This window comes from Callorhinchus milii, unplaced genomic scaffold (assembly GCF_018977255.1).
Source record: "Callorhinchus milii isolate IMCB2004 unplaced genomic scaffold, IMCB_Cmil_1.0 Scaffold8, whole genome shotgun sequence".
NCBI lineage: Eukaryota > Metazoa > Chordata > Chondrichthyes > Chimaeriformes > Callorhinchidae > Callorhinchus > Callorhinchus milii.
In genome coordinates, this window is record NW_024704749.1 from 14,285,032 (window position 1) to 14,308,043 (window position 23,012).

The window sequence follows — 23,012 nt, forward strand, 5'->3', positions numbered from 1 at the left end:
CAGTTTTTTTTCTTTTTTTGAAAAAAAAACCCGAAACAAAACTATTCTAAAGGCAAAACTCCGAGAGAAAATAATTTTGACGAGGATATCGTCTACCTCTTGACTGACCCTCTGGTCAGCGTGCTTCCATTCACACACATCGCGTCCGTCGCCTTTTGGCGGCTGAGTCAACCGTTATATGGAAGCAGCTGGAGTCGAGTGCTCGGAGTAACGAGTCATGATGCAAGTGTTGTTGTTGTCAACCATGGTGATGGGACTCTGGAAGGAATGAAGTGTCAGGAAAGTACAATAGTTGAGAGTAGATGGACTTCCGTGCGTGGCGTCATTTGGTGCTCTTGAAGGGGCCCTCTTATGAATTAAGAATAAACTCCAGATATTTTAGATTGCAATCCGTGATGAGCAAACTTTTTTTTTCATATAAAAAAAAGTCCGGATTTGCCAATTTCCAGGCTGATTGCCTTTTCAAGAGCAAACACTTGACCCCTGATCTCTGACACCAGCAGGGGAGGGTCTCAGTTATATGTTTGAATCTCCCCTCTGACCAAGTCACCCATGACATTGGAAAGCGTCACTTATGGTATCAAGGGATCACCAAGAATTCTGAGGGACGATAGTCAATTTAAGAAAAAAAGCCCCGAAGCACTAGGAGAGGAGAGAACCTGGGTAGCATGACATGTTTCGCCCACAAAATATACATTCAATTCACTTTACAGTATATTCTGCGAAGCAATTTGAGACGTCTGGAAGATGTTATAGGGCACTATATCAAATGCAAGGATTATTATTATTATTACTACAATATATTATAGCAGTATAATTTATTATTCTACTTATTATTTTAATTATTATTCTTTTAATTATTAAAGCACTTTCGATTCGCCAATTGTAACCTTCGCCTTTTTTCCTTCTCTTTACAGAAAATTATCTGTACGGCAGGACTGAAATGGCATCCAGCGCCTGAAAACATTCACTGCATCAAAACGTGCGAGGTAAGTGTGGTGGGTAATGGCAGCGTGATAGACTTTAATTGGGGGGAAAACTCCCCCAAAACCACGTCTATATTCATACATTTGCTAAAAGGGACTCAAATAACTTTTATATATATATATAAATATAAAATATACACAGGTGACCAAAAAGTCATGATATTATTATTATTCCATTAAAAACATGGCTTCACGTTTCAGCATCTTCAGCAAGAATGCAGCTTTTATTCCGTAAAAGCAGGAGAAATATCTCCTACAGGTTTTGCGTAGCATGAAAAAAAAACTATTGATAAACATCTGGAAAGTTCAGAAATTCCCCCCCCCAAAGCTTTCACGTCTAGTTTATACATTGACACAAACATACACACACACACTCTTTCTCATGTGCTTCCACGTTACAAATCTACATTGTAAAACCAGAGTAAATAATAGTACTTTTGCCCCAGTTTTGGTGCGAGTCTGCTGTTTGGAGAGATGACGGGCTGGGGCCTTCAGACTTAGTTGGAGACCTTCCAAGCCTCATTGCTTAAAAAAATGGTCATGTGAGCGGGCGCCAGCATTAATGTTATGTGAACTTTCACTCCGTTACACAACCCATTATCTGCAATATGAATTCTCGGCAGGTGGGCAAGGTTTTTTTTTTGTTGTTGTTGCCGTTGAGAATTTGTAGAAAGAACTTACAATTTACGTTAAGTTATTCTAACGCTAATCAGACAAACGCGCAGGTACGAGACGCTCAGAGGGTGGTTGCCGTGGAAAATATTCAGGGTTTATTGACCGTTTATGCGACAAAGACATGTGCTGTGCAACCCCTAACTCATCAGTCTGCAATGCGGAGTAATGCCAATTTAGTAGCATTGATATTCGCATCATTCCCCCACCCCCAACCCCCACTCACCTCGTCTCATTTCCCCCACACCCCCACCCTCTCTCAGTCTCAGTTTATAAACTGGTTATTTCAGCTCAAGATAAAAACGCAGACTTCATAATTGATTATAAGGTCAAAACAACCGTGCAGTTCACCCAAAACCCATATTAAATCACAATTGTTCCCGGCTGCATAATCTCTTGTGTTCTTCGAAGGAGTTTTTTGGAGTGTTTATGTTGTAAACGCCCATAAATTCTTTGTAAAAAAATCAATAGTCCAGGATTCCACATTTGGAATTATGCCCGTGTGTACTTGTTTTACAAAATGGACTTCCTACACACTTTTTTTTATTTTAAAAAGAAAACCCCCCCGAGGACAGCTGAGCTCTCTTTATTTTTACTTGCAACTTCAAAAATACATAGTCGGTACACTTCGCAGTGAATCCTGTGTTCAGTCAGCCCAATGTGCTGTATTACAATGTATACAAGGATTATTATTATTATTCACGTGTGGAGTCTTTAAACCACGGAGGGCTTTAAAGGTGAGGATGAGGATCTTGATCCTCTGGGGATGGGGGAGCCAGTGAAGCCAGGTGAGGTGCGGGAGAGGACACGAGCAGCAGAGCATCGAATAATCTGTAGCTTGTGGAGACGAGAATTGGGACTTCCAGCGAGCAGGGAAGTTAGCTCAGTTACTGCTCGGTCCATCGCTTTAGTTTGAACACTGAAAAGGTGCAAACAAAACTTGGATCTCGAGAGGTTAATGCAACAATTCCAGATCTGGCCATACCAGAAAATAGCCATGGATACAGCACGCATCGTTTATGGCTCCCTCGCTTAAAGAGACTCTATATAAAGCTCTCTCTCGTTCTATAATATGCCCTTTGCTGCAGGACTTGTACACTTGCCAAAGAAGGGGGGGGGGGGATCTGGGCTGATTTATGGCATTTGGAGGTGGGGGGCCGGGTGAGGCGTCATGAATAAATGTTCAGCCTTGTTCTGCCTGTAATATAGATCAGTAAACTTTCTGATCTTCTCTCTAGTTCTTTTGTAATTGCGTCGAGACTCAAATTACACGAGCAAGTACATCAAAACAGTGAGTGGGTCGGTCAGTCACTTCAGTTGCTTTGTCATTAACACAGTGAGGAGAACGGTTGATGAGGAATGGACATTTTGAGGGCAGCGTGCATTGATTTTCATCCTCTTTTGCGCCTGAGGAGTGAGTGAGAGTGAGTGAGAGGGAAAGGGGGCGGGTGGGGGGGGAGAGAAAGGGAAAAAAAAAATTCTGGCGATACGCCAAATACCAAGAACGCCGAGCATTCAACGAAAAACAATTTGAGGGCAGGGTAAAGGTTGCACATAATTGTAAAGTATGCAGGTGCTGTTGCAAAGTCCCAAAGGAGTCCTGTCTAAATGGAAGCCAGCGGTTAGTCCTGGCTGAGGTGCACACACATTTAATTGACAGACAGCAATCTCGAAATAGAAGATGCTGCACATTCAGCACAAGAATGATTTAACTGCCCCCCCCCACCCCAGGGAGACTTTACTGTAGTAAAGTCCTTTGTGATCGTAGTAATGACGAGATGTATATCACACGCAAGGGCAAGGTTACACGTTCTCAGGGCGGTCAGAGGCTAATTTGTCTTTAAATTTTAATGTCGGAATAATGAAAGTTTGGCATTAAACTAGCTTTTGTGTTTCGCTCGTGAAACCCAAAAGATCTGTTTGGCTTTACTGATAGGCAGGGAAAAGATGGGGATATTTCTGCTTGCAAGGTCCTAATGGGATTTGGTGCTCATGCCTGGAGACTGAGATGCGCAAATGGTATTTTTGTATATATAAAAAATGTAATGCACAACGCTGTTAAATTGCTATTCGTTCACACTGAGGTAACGTGAATGAGAATGTAATAACACGACACGGATGATGAAAAACAAATCTTTGAATGCTTAACAGGCAAAATATCCTTGCAAAAAAAAACATGGCAGTCAATTTATGCACAGCGGGGATCCACAAACAGCCATGAAGTGAATGACCAATTTTATCGGGGGGATTGTTAGGCCAGGACACCAGGAGAAACTTTGCTAGTGTAGGACAGATCTTGAATGCTTATCTGAACAGGCAGAGGGGGCCTTGGTTTAATGTCTCATCCGAGGGACAGCGTATCTGACGATGCAGCTTTACATTTGAGATCACCATCAATTAAACGGAATCAAGAAGATTCTGAAATGACTTCACTGTCCTGTCCTCATCCAAAACTTGTTCCTGCTGTCATTTAGCCTCAGTGCAATGAAATATCTCCAAGTGTCTGTCCTTCACACCCCTGAATCATGAATTCTGGCTCTGCTAAGACATTTCTATACAACTCAGATGGTGGGGGCGGGGGCAGGGAGGGAAAAAGATTGCATCTCCCAATGGAAAATAATAACAACAATTGTGAATTGCAATGTGGACAAAATTAACTTTGAATTGAATAACTCAAGCAAATCAGGAGACTTGAGAGAGCAAGAGAGAGAAAAGTGCTTTACTGAACTAGTTTGGTCATACAGGGTTGAAGCAAAATTAGTTTTTCCACCCCCCCAAAGGCAACATCAGGCAGGCAGGGTAAAAAGGGTGTATGAAAGAGGCTTTGCTTCATGCAATATTTAGCAGCGAGGCTGAGATAATGGAACGTGTGGGCTGGTAGGAACTCACTCAATTACTAGTGATCATGATGTCATTAGAATTGACCTTTTGACTCACGCTGGCAGGGATAAGAAAAGGAGTACATTAGATTTCAGGAGGGAGTGAAAGAAATAAGATAAACAGCTAGAAACTATCGGAGGCTTTCTTGAAACAAAATCAAAAGGAGGAGAGGTTTTAAACGAGACTGTACTACTGGAGAGAAGGTAGGCGGTACATAGTGTAGTAGGGTAGAACATCAAGCGCTTCAAAGAATAATACTAGAAAGTGAATTGACTGTATTTTGTGGGTGAAATATTTTGAATAATAATGAAGAAAGAGGTAATAACAGTGAGGTTAGTCTGCAGTCTCATCAAGGTTTCCATTATTTCTTCTTCTTAATAACAACAACAAAGCATTTGATATAGTATCACTGAGACATCTCAAAGAGCTTCATAGTATTTACCGTAAAAGTGTCACAACTGTATAGTGTGTGAGCAAAATCCACGTTTGTTGTCACCAGTGAAGACGAAGACATTAGCCAGTGCGCCCAGATAGGAAACCCAACTGACAGGGATGCTTCAGAGTTTATGGAGATTTGTGGTTAGCAATGAAATGGTCATTAAACAAGAACTGGAGTGCTTTAAGGCTCATAAAACATCAGGGCAGAGCGGGGTGGATCCAACACGACTAAAATCACAAACGAGGAGTAAAAGTAGGGGTGTGGTGGCAGAGATGGCTATAAAAGCTCGCTGGCCACAAAACTCATGGAGATGATGAGCGTAATTCCAATCTTTTATAGAAAAAAAATCTGAGGATGATCTTGGGAATTCTAAGCTTGTTGGCTTGACATTTTTAATGGGAAAAATGCTTTGAGTCAATTGGGAAGGAAGTGATTCGAGCGAGCCTGCCAGTTGGACCCAAGTGAACAGGGGCTTATGAGAGAGGCAGGCTGTGCGTAATATATTTATTGAATTCTTTTAGGATGTGACCGAGTTGGTTCACGAGCTTAAACAGGTGGATACTCTAGCTGGATGTTCTGCAAACCACAGTGCAGCGTTCAGAAAGCAAGCGAATAAAAAAAAAAGGTCCTAAAGATAATAATACTTGCATTTGATACAGCGCCTTACCATGTCACTGAGACGTCTCAAAGCGCTTCACAGAATATACTGTAACATGAATTGACTGTATATTCTGGGGGCTAGATGCAGCAGCCAATTGCGCACAGCAGCGTCCCACAAACAGTCAAGGGTTACACGCCCAAATTATTATTGATTAATTTATTTTTTTAAGGGATTATCACCCACGGAAAAGCGATCCATCAGTCGACCAGCAACCAGCTTCCTACGTACAGCTAGGCAAACAGAGGCTTGCGGAGGAAGGAAACTTGCCTAACATTTCTCCCTGCCCAGGAATCAAAACCAGGTCCTCTCACTTGCGAGGCGAGTGATCTAACCCCTACGCTACAGATTGCACGGAGTTTACTTTGCGCTAGAGGGGAAAACAACCAGATATGCAGGAGACGCGATAGCAATTTGTTTTTTTTTTAAAAAAAGGAAAAAACTTCTTAGCTAGGTAAAACGGGTCAGAAATCGTCCGAGCGGAACTTGCTCATGGGCAAAACAATGAACTGGAATATCTGAACTCAGTTGTATTACACCAGCTTCATTAAAGGCTTGGAGTTGAAACGTTCTCAATTATACTGCTGGGTCTTGGCTCTGAACATTTTCCACATGTACCCTCTCAGGCACAGGGCCTGTTGCAAAAACATCTGGACTGTGACGCCCGGGGTATAAATAGCTCGGCCCCTGAGAACACTCGAGGACTAAGGTGGGGTTAAAAATAACGGTCGTTTGTTGGGAGAGCCCAAGACAGCTTTGCAAGTTAGTTAAACTCTTTTTTTTTAAAAAAAAAGGCTTTGTGTTCCACCCACTCGCTCGATCTCAACTCGACAGAAAGCTGAAACACAACTCCCGGCAAATATTGAGTGTATTAATTCCGTGGCATCGTGTTGCACTGACGATTTGCACAGGCCCTTTCAGGGGTGATTTCCCTTCGGGTTCAGAGCTGTTAACACTATCAATAATTACAGCCGACTTGGGATGAGGTTCGGCACATGGCGCTGCGTTAATACGAACATGCACTAAAAATGCAAAACAGCAATATTTAGGGCCAAGAAGAAGAAAAAAAGGTATTTAGGGAATATCTTGCTTTCTCGCTAAAGCATTTATTGAAATGTTTATAACGTACTACTCAACATGTCAGCAGTTAGCCTCTCAACCAGCAGTCACTGGATAGAGACGGAAAAGAGTTCAAAATCTAATTTGTTTCACAACCACTTCACCTCTCCCCTCTTTGCCTCCGCACTCACACCACCAAAAAAAATTTAACCTCAGCAGAATTTTTCAGTAAGAATACTCGTTGCACATAGATGGTCACAGACAAAACAACAACACATTTGTACAGCATCACTCAAGCACGTCGCAGGTCATTGTAATGGCTGTCAAATGTAGTGACTGTGAGCAATGTAGGCTTGGCAGGGCCCTACACAACCAGTCCTGAAATGATTGACCAACTTTATCTGAGGGATTGTCAGCCAAGACACTGGGGTGATCGGGGTGCGGGAGAAACTCCCTTATGGCATCACGGGATCTATCGTGTCACCCGGATGGAAAGGCAGAACCTCAATTCAACATCTCATAAGGCACCACTTTCCTGAGTGCTGCACTGGAGTGTCAGCCTGGACTATGAGCTCAAAGGCCTTTGTGGGATTGAATCCACAACCTGCTGACCCAAAGCCAAGAGCACCACCAGTTGAGCAAAGCTATGGAAGCATTATATAGAGTTTTGGATGAAGACGGCCCTTTGGGCTCCTTTGATTTCATGCTTCCAGACTACACACCTCACCCTTCTATCAAAGCATCAAGCTTCTTCTTAAAATAAGACAACAAGTCCAGCATCCTGGTTTCAACCAGCCTTCCTGGTAACACACTCCAGTCAGTTACCCTCCGAGTAAAGAATTACATTCCTGGTACCCTGAAATTGCCCTTCACAACCCTAAACCTTCCTCATTGCAGCCAAAAGTAGCGTTTAGAGTTCACTCTCAATCCAATTTCAAATCTTATGTACAGCCTGTATAATATGGTCACCTTCGAGACATCTTTTCAAGACTGAACAAAACATTGTTCACACTGGGGATCATCTTCCTCACTTTCCTTTGCATTGCCTCTAGGGTCTTTATATCACTGAATCCAGAACTGCACTCAGCTCTCCAGGTGTGGGCTGACCAGAGCATTTTACAGCTTGAGTTTAACCTCCAGGGATCCGAACTCAACTAATTTGGCAATGGAGCCCAGCATCCTATTTGCCTTGTTTATTGCTGCCTTACACTGTTTTAACATGGTGAGCAATGAGTCAACTCACAATCCAATATCTCTTTCAGCTTCCCCCCTGGCAAGTTCTATCCCATTCATGGAGCACACACGCTTCCTAGTCCGACGTCCCACATGGAGTACTTTGCATGTATCTGTATTGCATCTCTTAACCCAGAAACATGGGCGAAAACATCACTGCAAAATTCAACCGGCCCCACTTAAGTTCTCTCCTACTTCCATAGCAAACATCAGCATTGAGCACGTAGTAGTGAAAAAAACATTCCATTCAGTAAAAGCAAAAACAGTTTTTCTTACCCCCAAAATCGAACCCCTCTTCTCTGCCTGTCCAGTGCTCAAAATCACTGCAAAGCGGTTACATCTCCATTCCTGCCCCCTTGACAATCTAATTAAGGTTCTTGGGAACAGCTGTGGATCATTGAGCTTAACCTGGTCCCTTAAACAGGCAATAAATAAACCACTTGCACAATTGTCACAGGGACTGTGGGGTTAACTCATTCTTGTCTGCTGTGACTGCGGGGAATAGGAACTGACTTTCCATTCTCCTTCCCGTACATTTTCTTCTGCTTTGCAACCAAGTAACGCCTTAGAATTCTTTCCCTCTGATGTCCCTCAAATTTGGTTCGATCCAGTCTATAAATCCAGCTTATTTGCTCATTAAAGCTCTCCAACGCACCTGCAAAATGCAAGCCTCGACTTCGCACTTCATAAGGCAATACATTCCTTGAACACAATGGTTTTATTTCCACTCCAAGTCTTGTCTTTAATTGTTTTTAAGCCCCACCATGGGGTCTTTGAACTCATGTAGTCAAGGCTGACGCTCCAGAGCAGTCCTGGGAGAGCGCTAAATCATCAGAGGTGCCGTCCTTCAGATGACAAGGTTAAAGAGAGGTCCCATCTGTGCTCTGTTAAGGTGGATGTGAAAAGAAAAGGGAGATTCTCCCGGTGTCCTGGCCAACAATCTCCCCAGATAATATTGGCCACTCACTTCATGGCTGCTTGTGGGACATTGCCATGTGCAGATTGGTTGCCACATTCACTTATAAAATACACAGTCACTACACTTTACAATAGTGATGGCCAACCAATGGCCCATGGGCCAGAAGTGACCTGGGTTCGATTCCCGGCAGGGTGAAACATCGGGCAAGTTCCCTTACTCCACACGCCTGTTAATAATCCCTCAAGAAAAAGTAATAGCAATAATAAATTGGGCACTTCAATCCACGACTGTTTGTGGGGACGCTGCTGTGCGCAATTGGCTGCCGCGTTTCGCCCACAAATATACAGTCAATTAACTTTACAGTATATTCTGTGAAGCGCTTTGAGACGTCTAAAGCACTATATCAAATGCAAGGATTATTATTGTATTATTATTAAGTGGCCATCAATTAAAAATAAATATTTAATCAAGAATATGTATTTGATTGTCTGGCCAAAAAGGTTGGCCACCACTGCTTTACAGTATACCCTGTGAAGCGCTATTAGGTCCAGCCTTAAAGGTCTCTTCTCCAGCTCCATTTATCCCGTTGACTCTTAATTAATTCCACCTTCTTTCATTCCTCTTGCAGCTTTACATTGGGGACAACTACTGTGACGGAGGGAACAACAGAGCTTACTGCAACTACGATGGAGGAGACTGCTGTGCCTCTACACTCAACAGAAAGGTTAGACCCCTCTCAACCCCCTTTCGACAGAAACATGTTTCAGGTTCTGTACGCGTTGCAATACATTAACGATTTCTTGCGTTGAGGGTGATGCTATTTCATCCCAAAATATGTAAGTTGTGTTTAAAAGGCCACAGTTAACGAATCAACTTGACACAGCGTTACAGAACGGTCCTGCAATACACACAGGTAAGAAACTGACTTGACGTGATCTCAAGAGCAAACAAATTATCAGGGTGTTAGACTTGAACTCAAATGTGTATGTGTGTGTGTGGTGCAAAAACACAGCCGCGGCGTGGGATGGTTTATCAAGTTCCCGTGTGTCAATTGATGAAACGTTTGCAACTCAAATGGTGTATGTTTTCTCTCTCCTTAGGATGTCAGAGGGTTTTCTTGTTATTTAAAAAAAAGTTGTGTATAGTTGCTCTGCCACAAATTCGGTCTGTCAGACTTCCGAAGCGAAGGAGAGAACGTTTTTGAGACATCTCGACGACCGTGATAAGGCGCTGTATCAAATGCAAGGATCATTATTATTACCTGATCGTAATAACAAATCATTACACATCTTAACAATTAAGTAACATTGAAAAAAATCATAAAACGCTGCGACGCTACAAAAAAGGTTTGAGCCTCAGACGAGACCTCCAGCCTTTTCTGATCTTCCAGTCACTTCTGCTCCTCAGAAGCTGGAAATATCTGTGAACGAGAGAAGCAGCTCAATGCTTCCGGCTTAATTGAACAGGTCGACACAATTAGTAAGTGGTTAAGCAGCTTATGTGACTGAGCAAACCGCTGCCTAAGTGAATGGGGGTGGGCGTTCTTCCACATCGCTGCCCCTTTTCAGAATCCCCTGGGTGTTGTATATTTTTTGGGGTGTTGATCTTCATCAGAAAGTGTACCGGGCGGGGGGGGGGTTAAGAGAGAAAGCGTAAGGGGGCAGAAAAGTGAGAGAGGGAAGAAAAGATTTATTCAAAGCCGAAGGCTGACATCCTTTTTTTTTGTAGTTTAAAAAAAACAACGGAGAAATACGCACTTTAATCCTGCGCACAATTGACCACAAAGCTGTGTCTTTTTTAATATACTCTGGTGGGATCGATCGAGTGTATCGCCACAGCCCCTTTTCTGTTTCTCTGTGACCGTCCACACTCTTAGTATCTTGTGGATCCTTCAGAGGAAACACAAGAACAGGCCATTCAGCCCCTCGAGCCTGTTCTGACATTCTACTACATCATGGCTGATCCATACCTCAACTCCAATTATGCCCCCCCCCCCCCCCCCCCGTTCTGGATTCCCTCATCAGACGCTAATGGGGAGAGAATGATGTCTTTAACTACATGCCCTCATACCTTATAAATACACACTATGTGTCCACACAAAAAGAAAAACTGTTTTACACAGAGGGCGGTTGGAATGTGAAATTCTTGGCCAAAACCATTGTTGAGAAAGAGATCAGCCCGTTAATTGTTTATAAAATAGTTCGTTGTCAGCCCGGCTCAGTTGGTCTCTGCTCCACGTCAGAAGGTTGTGGGTTCAACCCCCCCCCCCACATAAGGAGCTCGTAGTCTAAACCCAATGCTTCAGTGCCTTGGTTTTGGGGTTAGGTGGGGGGTGCACTGCACTGTCAGAGGTGCCGGCCTTCGGATGAGACGTTGAAACAAAGATGCCACAGCACTATTCGAAAAGAGAAGGGAGTTTATCACCAGCCAACGAGCTCCTAGATAAAACCGGCCGTTCACGTCATGGTTGTTTGTGGGACATTGCTGCGCGCAAAATGGCTGCCGTGTTCGTACAATCCATTCTTCTGTGACTGTTATCGCGCCAGGGAACGAACGAACGAACAAAACAAAAAACGGCACCAAAAAAAACAGCTTCTGCGCTCCTCCCGAGTGAAATAAATTTCCAGCGTAAAAGTGTCAGGATGATTGAAAAGTCAATTGTAGCAGAAAAGTCTAGGGGTCTCGGCAGAGCATTTGACAATATCAAAGGTTCTGAATTCCATCAGGCGTACAGGATCTGTCTGCTTTTTACGCTCCAACTACAGCTCGTATTAATCAATCAAAAGAGAGAGAGAGAGATCAGAGAATGTGAAATGCTCCATTCGCTCTCTCTCTCTCTCACTTTAAAAATCTCAACATAAAACATCTCTTCATCAATGGGTCACAGTGTTGATAATGTGTGGGGGGGCGAGGGGGGGGGGTAGGGAGCTGATGGGTAGTGGGGGGGGTGAGGGCTGTTGCCTTGAGATTGAAACATACTTAAACCAATTTCTTTTATGCGTCTTTTCCATCGTAATCCTCTTAAAAGGGGAAAAAAATAAAAACAGCATTTCCAAATGGCCAAACCGTTAGCTACTTATCTCCGTGCCGTTTAAGGTCATGCTATTTGCTGCGTTGAATGTGATCGATTAGCCCGGGGTTCAAGCACCCCCAGCACCCAGCCGGACGTGCTTTAAGCAAATTCAGACCTCGTTTGGCGCTGAAACTCCCAACACTTAGCCGCCCCAGGCCCCTGCCCCTTTAAACTCCGCCAAGCATATGTCTAGGGCTGTCCTCCTTATTAACCTTATCAGAAGCTCCATTGACACAGGAGCCCCCAAGAAGCCCCTGTGCTTTGTGCTAATCCATTAATCCCCTTTCACTTGTTCTGCGGTGCTTGTACAACCCTTTCTTTGGCACTTCTTTATTTAGCACCCTGACAGTGCATATCTCCGAGAGCTTTCCCTGCTTTTTTTTTAATCTCCTCGGGTCGCCAGAGGGGCTGGAGGACCCGATACAATGGCACCGTTCCGTCTCTGAGCGCCGCCTCGCACCCTCAGTTAAACTTACACAAAGCGCCTCAGCTTCGAGTCTTATAACCACTTCCTCCCCGGCAGAGTGTCGGTGCCCCTACTGCCCCCGTCTCGCAACAGGAATGTGTCGTCCGGATAACCACAAGACTCCGCACAGACAATCCCCATTATTACCAAGTCATGCGGAAGAATAAAGTAGGTCTCGTCAAGGACTGAGCTGCTGGATTCATGTTAATGAAGCTCTAGTTGGGACCACCAAGTAACACAGTCGGTAACATAGGAATTTTTTGCAAATTGGTTGGGTTTAGACCACGGGTTTTACTAGGAATATTCACCTTCCATAAAGCACGGTATCACATCAAAACACCTCCCAAGCCCTTCCTCATACCAGCTCACTTGAAGTCCAGCAAACGATATTTAGAGAGATACACAAGCTGATCTGTACTACCAACTTTACCCCCTTCCCCCTCCCTCTCCTACACACCCCCCCACCCCCCAAAAAAGAAAATGTGATGAAGGGCATTTTAATTAATCTGGAATTCAGAGAAATGAGGAACAATGCTGAAGAACTCTCTGCTTTTCTCTCTAATGGCATCTTTTAAAACCAACCAGAACAAACAATTGGTATCGCGGTTCGGATGTCTCCCCGAGAGTCAACATATTTATTCTCTCGTGTGCGCATGTGTGCGTGTGAGTGAGTGAGTGTGTGTGCGTGTGTGTGTGTGTGCGCATGTGAGTGTGCGAGTGAGCGAGCGAGTAAGGGAGAGACGTGGAGAAGGGAGTCTTTTGCTTGTCGGGAGCGACGCCAATCCATTCCACCTTCTGTCATCGGACTTAAAGGGAAAGAAAGTCTATCAGCATCAGTTGAGCCTCACAGTGTCGCACGGAAGTTTTCCATCCGTCGAACGCTCCCCCTCGCTCGCCCTTCGAGCAGCTCTTCATCACTTAGTGCTTCAGATCACAGAGGCGGAGGCAGCCTAGCAACAGGCCATAACAACCGTGTTCACCTGTCCACTTCACTGGGTCGTGACAAGGTACCACAGCAGCTCAGCACAAAAGCCCCCTCAGGCTAAGCATTCTCAACGGTGTGGAAAAGGCACTGCAGAGTGCTCTCAGACACACATCCTGTTATTGCACCACTTGTACAAGAAAAACGTACCATTCCGAGCAGAAAGTTAATGAGAAACAAGATCTCCTCCTTCTCGGGGCGCTCTTTCCTCAATCATTAACACAACGGATCACAATACGCCCCGAAGGACACAGAGAGCGAGAGAGAGAGAGAGAGTGAGTGAGTTTGTGCCCGACTAAGCACATGTCAACCTTTCACCTTGTCCCATCAGTGAAGGGGACCTGCTTTCTTTCGTGCCTTTAATTCCAATAGCCGGGCGATGCTCTGGGTCGCTACCCTGGGTGGCCGCTAAGTACATAAATGCAAGTTGTTGTTGTTGAGTGAGTTTCGTTCAGAACCGAATAGGTCAAAGCCCAGATTTAGTCTTGTTTTGTTTCTGGAGCCCCCGATTTCATCCGAGTGGGTAGCCTGCGATAGCCATTTGTCTTCCCCCCCCTTGAAGGGCTCTCAGCTTAACTCAACAACAAAAGGCCGAGAGAGTTAAGAACCATATCCGAGGATCCAGCAGGCAAAAGCCACACTCGGCCGGCCAGCATCATGGTAGCCACAGGAGACTTGAGGACCACCAGTCAAAGACTATATGACAAAGTGCGGGGGTGAGGGGGGAGTGGGGGGGAGGTGAGAGCGAGTCTCTCTGAGGCGAGACAGTGACTGGGTTAGACATGTTCTGTGAAGTGCTATTGACCACTGGTGATAATAATCACACGTTGCAATTTTTTCACCATTTCACCAAGACGAATGACATTTTTTTCCCCCCTTCACTCCTGCCTCACAGATCAGGGAGGGTTTTTAAGACCTATCTGTGTTTTGACTCCCCCAGCCCCCCCCCCCCCCACTCCGTCCCTTATTTGAAAAGTTACAATCGAATACAAAAACAACTTTTATTATTTCATACCGTCTGGCGACCAACACCTTGGGACGTCCTCCCGACGTGAAAGGCTGTGATTATTGTATTTTTATTTTATTTTATATCGTGTTGCCTCACTCGCGTCCCAAGTTCCCACGCAGTGAAGTCGTTCTCTTTGGCGGTTCACCAGTCAAGTGAAGTTAGGGTGAAATATAATTAGTTCTAATATAAAAGTGATGTTCTCTCCAGGCTGTGTTTTTTTTTCTCTGCTTTTGATAATAGAGTTGGGAATTGAGAGAGGGAGGGGGAGGTGGGGGGGGGGAAGAAAGGGGGTAAAGTGTCTTCAGGAGAAGTATTTAAAATACGACGTCGTGCTCGCCAGCGCAGTGGAGATCACATACCCCAGGGTGCAGGAGCTTTGAAAGGTCAGACTGTTAATCTCCGCATACCAGGTTTGTGCGGTACTTAAGGTGATGATTTAGCTACTTTTCTTAAAGTTTAAAGATTCACATGATCCCTGAAATGGCCGGGGTCAAGCTTTTACGTGAACTGAGTCTGTGTTGTGAGATGTGCGTTAGCCCCCCCCATAACTTTGTTGTGTGTGTGAGTGTGCGTGGGGGAGGTGGGTGGGGGGTTTGGGTCGAACCCAGCATTCACTTGTCACCGCGCTTCAACTTGTTCTGCTTTATGTTTGGATGCAGTCAGTAACGTGAATGTAACTAACACGTTGAGTGTTAATAGTGATCCTTGCATTTGATACAGCGCCTTATCACATCTTCGAGACGTCTCAAACCCTTCACGTAATGTATTGTCAAGTGAATTGACTGTGCGTTTGTGGGACGTTATCTTTTAAGATTTTCCTGCCTTGCTCTGTCACGTGGAAACCCACCGCTGTGCTTGCGAGTATCCAGATCAGACCGAGAATTCAGGGCCCGAGAGAATTAGCTTTTGAAAGGGAACCCTTGATAGACAGAGACCGGGAGCGAGCGGGGAATAGACGGACACACAAAATGACAATTCAGTCCAAAAAAAAAAGAGAGAATCCCTTTGATCTCTGCTGTTTGGTCATTCTCTGCCATTGAAGTTCAAAAAATCTTTTAAGAAACGCAGCCTGCCAAAAAAAAGACACCAAATGAACTTTGGCACTTTGTTGGAACTATAGAGAACGTTCAATTGACAATCGGCCTGGAAAGATGGATTAGGTGAATGAATGCCGCAGCGAGTCTGCAGCGAGATACAAAGATAGACGCTGAACAGAAGTCACAAGAATTTATTTTCAGTCAGATAATCAGATCTTAGTCTTCCAAACGCAAGGTCCAAGGTTATCAACTCAGGCATGAGATCAGGGAAAATGGCTCAGCTCCTTGCTTGACATCGACCCACCCCAACCCAACCTGAAGACATTCATCAGTGCGTTGCCATGGCATCATCGGGTTTTGGCATGTGCTGAGGGATACTTTGGAATGGCTGCAAAAGGCAAGGCAGCCCCTTGGCCTGTCGAATCGTCAGCAAAGCCACTCTGGCTGCCTCGGATGCAGGCTCGCCCTTCCCTGCCGGTCCCGGTTGCACCAGCTCAACACCCTGATTTGTTGAAATCTGCAGACGGCGATGGAGGTTCTTTGGCAGTTCACTATCCAGAGAGGATAATAACTTCCCACATTCATTAGCTTCAGCCATTAGATGTTTAAACTCCCGGCCACATGACTGAGTGGCCAGGCTTCCAGTCGCTTTATGTCACTTGGGTGAATCTCGTCAGCTCCGAACCGCGAACTGCACGAGCCGTATAGAGAAGAGAACTGTGAGGTCCTGTCTGCCGGGCAGCTTTGACTGTGCGATTGGTTTAATCCTGGTTAAAACTTCACGCATGGAAAACACAGCCCTAAACGGTTCCATGTAGTTTTCCTTTGGCGATAACTGGATAACGTGAAGTTGGATGATGGTGATTTGACTAACCGTGGGGACAGCCAGAATCCCAGAATATTGCTGAATTCTCGGTCCCGTCTGTACCTGTTCAGGTGGATGTTAAAGATCCCGTGGCGCTATCCCAAAAGAGTTTTTGCCGGTGTCCTGGCCGATCTTTCTGGAACTTCCATGTGTAGGTGGGATGTGTGGAATTCTCAGTTTGATTTGGGTTGATCAAAAAGAAAATCCCCCCCCCTCCCCAGATTCAATTGGTCACTCACTTCATGACTGTTGCGTGGGATGTTGCTGGCAGCACCTCATCTGCATATGTGTTGCTTGCGTGTGCGGAAAGGAAGAGGAAGAGAAGGAAGAGATGCTTTGTCTTGGTGTGAGCATTGAGAATTGTGCCCAGTGGGTGAATGCGTGTGTTGTGTCGGGGCAGGGGAACTATATGGCATAGTCACAAGAGGCTTAGGCACGGGCAGAGTCCAGGGGGATGGTGGGTGCTATCAGGCACCTGGTCCCATCAAACAAGCCAATATCACACTGTGCGTCAATATCTCATCCCCCCCACCCCCAATCGGACACACACACGCTCAGCTCCTACCCCGACATTCTTCTGAGAGGGGCACTGAGCAAAATCGGTGACTTTGTGTGAGGTAGGGTATGTTCACCTTTGTTCATGGTGTCACGAATGATGGATTCCTCACAGGCTCCCCATCCATCACGCGTGCTATCTTGTACAAAAGTGCTTCACTGCAGGTGTGACACGTGTTCAGCTTTGGCTGAATAGCCGAGTCCCCTCGTCCTATTGATAGACGTTCGCTCTCCTTCACATTCACACTCTTGGAAGCATTCAGTTCCCGGGAGTTTATGTTTGTGCCTGTGTTTGTGTGTTGAGAGGGTTAGGCTAGGAAAGCAGAGTAAAGTCAGTCACCATTTCCACTGCAGATCACCATCTATTCTTAAATCTTAAATTGTATAGCAAAACTGACTTTGAGCCGGTCTAGGTTGAATTTGGCTCGCTGTGAGGAAGGATGGCTTATAGTACAGGGGTGATGTTATTGGGATGCATTTGTGATGTTCGTGTTGATCAGTCGCTGCACTGCAAGCTTTAGGAGCCCCATGCAGAGTTGGATTCAGTAACAATCTTACCCCAAATACAAGTCAGTCCTCCTGTGTGGTGTGAAGATAAGATAGTGTTGTCTTTGAATGCCAATGGGTTTTCACTCCTAAAGACCAATTCAGACCCACCGCTGTTCACATTCCCCACAACCACATTCCTTTTCCTTTTTTTTGTGTGTGTGTGTGTGTGTGTTTTGACGTTTTGATTGATGTCGAGGAGTTTCCCAGTGCAGCCCGCTCCCCCTTTCAGCTCGAGATTTCCAAAGGGATAGGGCTTTGATCAGCTCTCTCAGAGATGGGTCTTGTGTTTACATTGAAACGGATTCAAAGCTGCTGTAAGTGATTTGATAAATGATTCTGGGGGCAGCCTTGATGGATTGAGAATTAATTTCTTCTCTAAACACGGAGCTGAGCTGATCTAGGATATAAAAGGTCGTACTGGTGTTCAAATTTCCTATTTAGTTTAATTTCAAAGAGTTGGTGGAATTTATTTTCTCTTATTTTATTATAGGCGGTGGGGGTGGGGGCTGATGTTTTATGGTAAAATCATATGCTGCATTCTTCGTCTTCCCCACCCGCACTCCCCTCCACACGCTGTTATCCGTATCTTTGGATGAGACGTTTAAACCGAGGTCCCGTCTGCCTGTTTAGGTGGACATTAAATATCCCGGAGCACGATTCGAAAAGAGACGAGAGTTAGTCTCTCTCTCTCTCCCAGTGTCTTGGCCAACAGTTCCCCAGCTAAAAATCAGTCATTCACTTCATGGCTGTTTGTAGGACATTGTGATGCATAGATTGACCAACAAGTTCACCTCCGAAAAATACACAGTCACTGCGCTCTGCAGTGAATCCTGTGAAGCACTTTGAGACGTCCTCACAATGTGAAAGGCGCTGCTGTATCAAATGCAAGGATTTATTATTATTAATATTAATATCAATAGTATTATCAATACTTATTATTATTAATTATCAATAACAGGCCAACTGAGTCCCTATCAATTTGCTGCATGTGCAGTGGACTTAGAAAATTGCAAGGCAATGGTTCCCCAATGCCCAATGGTCTTTGCCAGCGCTGTGTTGGTGGCACTCAGTTTGTTGCACCGTAGATCGATCCAACTCCCCCTTGTTTTGCCTCCCAACACATTCCACGTTGGCTTACTTACTGGAATAGAGGAGGTACAGGAAAGCGGATTAGGGGAGTGGAGGCTGGCGTGGAGTGTTAAACACCGGCACGGACCAGTTGAACCAAAGGGCCTGTTTCCGTGCTATAATCTTCTATGTCACACTGTGTGATTTTATGAATAGGACTGGCATTATTATTTGAGCTACTGCTCGCGTGTTCTCTCCCTGCTGTGTCTCTGTGTCTAACCCAAAGCTCCGAGCACCCCTGCCGATCCAAGCTACTCATCTGGGTTTCTTTCAGCCAAAGTTCAACCGTGTTTGCTTGATGATCCTATCCTCCCCGCTGCAACTTCGGAATATTTGATCCTAATTCCACTGATCTGCGGGTCATGGACAAGCGAGCATAAATTTGAGAGAAATATTGCCGGAAGGAAAATGAGGCGAGAGGTTAAGAGGAATCCTTTACACACAGAGGCTGGAAAGAATGCATGACAAATGGACGTTGAGAAGTCTCACATCGCTTCACAGGATTGTACTGCGCTCGTGCCGAGCTCAGGAGCTCTGATTCCAAATGTCGATCCTGATACTCCGTTGTCGAATCTGCCGCCACCCCCCCCCCCCAACCCCCCACGCCCACTACCCAAGCACTCACCAGCCCAAGGTGCGCATTTGGTGGGAGAATATCTCTTCGTTACATCGGTCTTTTTAAAAGGGTTTTAAACGTCCAATTGCTCATTTGTTTCATGGCTGTTTGTGGGACGTTGCTGTGCACAAATTGGTTGTGGGGTTTGCTCGCAAAACTCATTTCCCCGCCACTCTCCACAGTAAAGTCCTGTCGTGAAGCCCTTTGAGACGTTGCCACGATGGGATAAGGTGCTGTGTTCAACACGGTATTTATTCGTAGGACTGATCAGTCTATAGGACAGACCAACGCTGCTCCTCTCTTACCCTACCAAACGGAAGGGGCTCGATTCTCTGTGGTTAATTTGCTCCCTCCTCACTTTGTGTGTGGACCTCTCCCTCTCCCCCTCTCGCTTTCCCTTAAATCTTTTGTCTCCGTCTCTCTAGCTCGGTTAGCAACTGTTTTGCCACGCTCAGTTCCCATCATTACATTTCAATCTTTCTGTCCTCTCGCTGTCATCTGGACACCTATTAAAATTAGCCATCTAGTAAAGGGGTCACTAACAGTTGTAAACAGTGTGTTAATTTGATCACTGCTGCCCTGTCCTCAAAATAGCTCCTGAAATACACTGCGACTGTAGGCACAAGTGAACCCACGTGAAGTTGATCTTTTTTATTATCGATGTACATCATCCGAGCTTTTCCTTTATTTAACGCACTTTGTTATTCAATAGTCAAGTGTCCAGTGATTCAAACACACACTGGGGCGCGCGCACACACACACACAGGGAGACAGACTGGGAGCAGTAGCAAAAACTGCAAGATATTTCAAGCCTCGCTGAATAGTGCTGGGTTTATTATACTCTTGCCAGAACTCGGCAATGCAGACTGCTGCTGCAAAAGGGTTTCTCCCTCCTCCCACCTCACCCCCCCTCCCCTCCTTCCATCCTCCACTCCCCCTCCCCACCCCATAATTATAAAAGACCACAAGCACTTACGGTGTATTTACAGATTGGATATAATGCTGCAGAATTGCTAAAGCGGCAGCTAAGATTCATTTAATTTCTTACGTAGCAGTGCCCTCGACATGTCATATTAAAAACACACACGCGCGCAGAAATCAAAAAATGCTGAGCGATTGACTGACCTACAAACTGGTCATTGCACCCACAACCGGCGCAGGTAGTAAGGAAAGGCAGACTCAAGACACCCGTTTTTATCTTACTTAATTCCCTTTCCCGCCCAGGCTTTCCATTGCCTGGAACCTCTCAGTTTGTTTTCTCGTTTTAATGCTAGCCAGAAGTAGAGCTGAACAGTCTGAGGCTGGGTCTCCTGTGATTTGGGGCCATAGTGAGAGGGTACTGGGGCCTAACAGACATCAGAGTCTTTTGAACTCCTTAGACTGAAGTAGAGCTTATGAGCTCAGAGTATTGGATTCCTCATTGAAGGAAAGCAAGGGGCCACTGTTAAAACTATGCCAAACTGTGCAACCTCACAAACTTGTGTGTGTGTGTGTGTGTGCGTGCGTGCGTGTGGATGGGGGGGGGTCAGACCTTGCAAACCAAAACTTTCAACACAGCAACAGGAAGTCAATTAGGTTAAAATAATTCAGATTAAACTTCTTTTTTTTTTTTTCCTTCCTCTCGCCCCCTCCACGCGCACGCGCGCGCACACCGGGCGAGATAATTTTTTCTTGAAAAAAATAAAACGCTTTAAATCCTCTTTCGAATAAAGTTTTTTTTTTTTTTTTGGATCACCAGTCCGGCCAAAGAATTTTAAGTCTGTTTTTTTTTAATATATAATCATCAATTATATATAGAAAAAAAGTTCCGCTCGTGAAATACGCTGTCAATTATTCACTGCAGGATATTCTGTGACACGCTTTGAGTCGTCTCAACGACGTGATAAGGAGCTATATCAAATGCAAGGATTATTATTAATATTATTATTATCATCATCACCGACAGAAAAGATGGGTAGCTTTTGAAACCTTCTCCTCCCCTCCCTTCCTCCCTGATTCCTGACCCAATGTCTCACCCCAGAGTTTGAGCAGAACACATCAGCTACCAGAAGGGGCCAACGCAGTTTTTTTTTAAAAAAACAAGAGAGACTGCCTATTTGTGAAAGCATCCAACACTGGATTCAAGAGAGAAGATTTCTCTTGCAAGTGCTGACCTTAAGCTTCAATAAATCTGATTTAAACCTTCAAATCACAAACGTCAGCTGTTACCCATAGCTTTGATGCGCTGCAATAAATTTTTAGTAGTGATGTCAAAGCTATTCTCCAGACAAGTATGAAACCAGAAGGAGAGGGAGGGGATGGAAACGGTGATGTATTAACTCCGGTCCAAGCCTAGAGGACGCGAATATAGCCTAGGCAATAGGAGATGTGAGAGGGAGTCCAGGAGGAACTTCTTCATGCAGAGGATGGTGAGGATGTGTGGTGGGAACTCATTGCCGGAACCTGTGGTTGAAGCAACAAAGGATCAATGCATTTAGAAGAAACTGTGATGCATTCGTGAGAGAGAAGGGAATTGAGGGAGGGGGATAGGAGAGGGGATGAGGAGGGTTGGGGGCTCGGGTGGAGTACAAATATATTGCGGGCGAAACGCTGCAGCCAATTTTTTGAAGAGATTATTGCAGTATTGCAAAGGATCCTGGAATCAGGCATGAGAGATAAAACAAGTCTGTTCTGATCTTGCATTCCGTTTAAGTGGCGCTAACAGGCAGCGGGTTTAACGAACCTGCGAGACAGCAATTGCCTTGCAGCGCGGGCAGTGTCAGCGTCCAAACATTGTTTTTTCTCTCTCTGGTTCCCCGGGATAGTTTATTGTGTGCAAACCTTGAGCAAATACGGCAAAATGTCCTTTGAGGTCTTGGGGTGGGGGGTGGGAGGAGGAAAAATAACTGAGTCCAGCTGGGAAGAGCCCAGTCACAGCCCCGCATAACACAGAATGAAGCCATTACATTGGTGTGGCTTCTGTGTTGGAAACATAGTAAAGAACAAATGTCAGTCGGTTAGGTTCCTTGCGCCGCCTCTGACAAACCACGATTACACAGCAACTTCCCTTCCCCGAGTTACGATTCCCAAAGAGCGGCCGGTGCTAATATTTATTTGCAAAACATAGTCTGAAGGTGCAAATTAAACCTTTCGTGACCCGGTCGGGCTCTTTTCAAGTAGCTGTAAACTTTATTTGCTGTCGTTAAGCTCGTCTGTGCAGGAAGGAAATACACTGTAGACAGATGTCATCGATTGTGGCATGTAGGGAGAAGAATAGGAGCGGGGCGGTCAAGGCAGTTAGAGGGTTTTCCTTTCACCTCCCCAGACCTTGATGGGACTTTACTTTGTCTTTATTCCACACCTTTGCACTGATGTTGATCTGAGACTTTCGACACACAGGTGGCAAACAGGCAGTATAAAAGCTGTGCGGGGTTTTGTCAGGCAAAGTGGGGTGTCCACACCAACACTCAGTCTCACCTCGATTCACTTTTCACCCTTCTCCTAAGCGTGTTTCTCACCCGTGTCCCGGCCACTTGGTCTGTGGGACAACCTCCCGATGTGAAGAGAGTGACGTAAGTGTAAGTCGGACTGTTTTGTTTTGCACCGTAACAAGTCTCCCCCCACCCCCACCGATAAAATCGGTCATTCATTTCATGGCTGTAAGGAAGGACATTGCCATCAGCAAATTGGCTGCTGCATTCGCTTATATATAATCTATATATTTTTTTGTCCACGACTGTATTTGACGGCTTGAGGTGTTGGCGAGCCTGGGAACACCACAGACAGGGGCAGCGAGGGAGTGGAAGCTTTGAGTTAGTCAGTGGTGAATTGGGGCTTGTGTAGAGACCGGGGAATATTCAAAGAGTAACTAGGAACCAGCGTGTTAAAGCAGGAGTCGGTAAACAGT

The 23,012-nt window shown here is 45.2% G+C and overlaps 1 protein-coding gene across 1 annotated transcript in view; it reads left to right on the plus strand.

The window, feature by feature from the left end:
* Window positions 1-23,012, plus strand: part of LOC103180420 (pappalysin-1) — a 196,019-nt gene that overhangs the window by 168,887 nt on the left and 4,120 nt on the right. Inside the window, exons 25-26 of the mRNA XM_007896253.2 lie at window positions 918-989; window positions 9,475-9,570. Coding sequence (XP_007894444.2) covers window positions 918-989; window positions 9,475-9,570 — 168 coding nt within the window. The remainder of the gene's footprint in view (window positions 1-917; window positions 990-9,474; window positions 9,571-23,012) is intronic.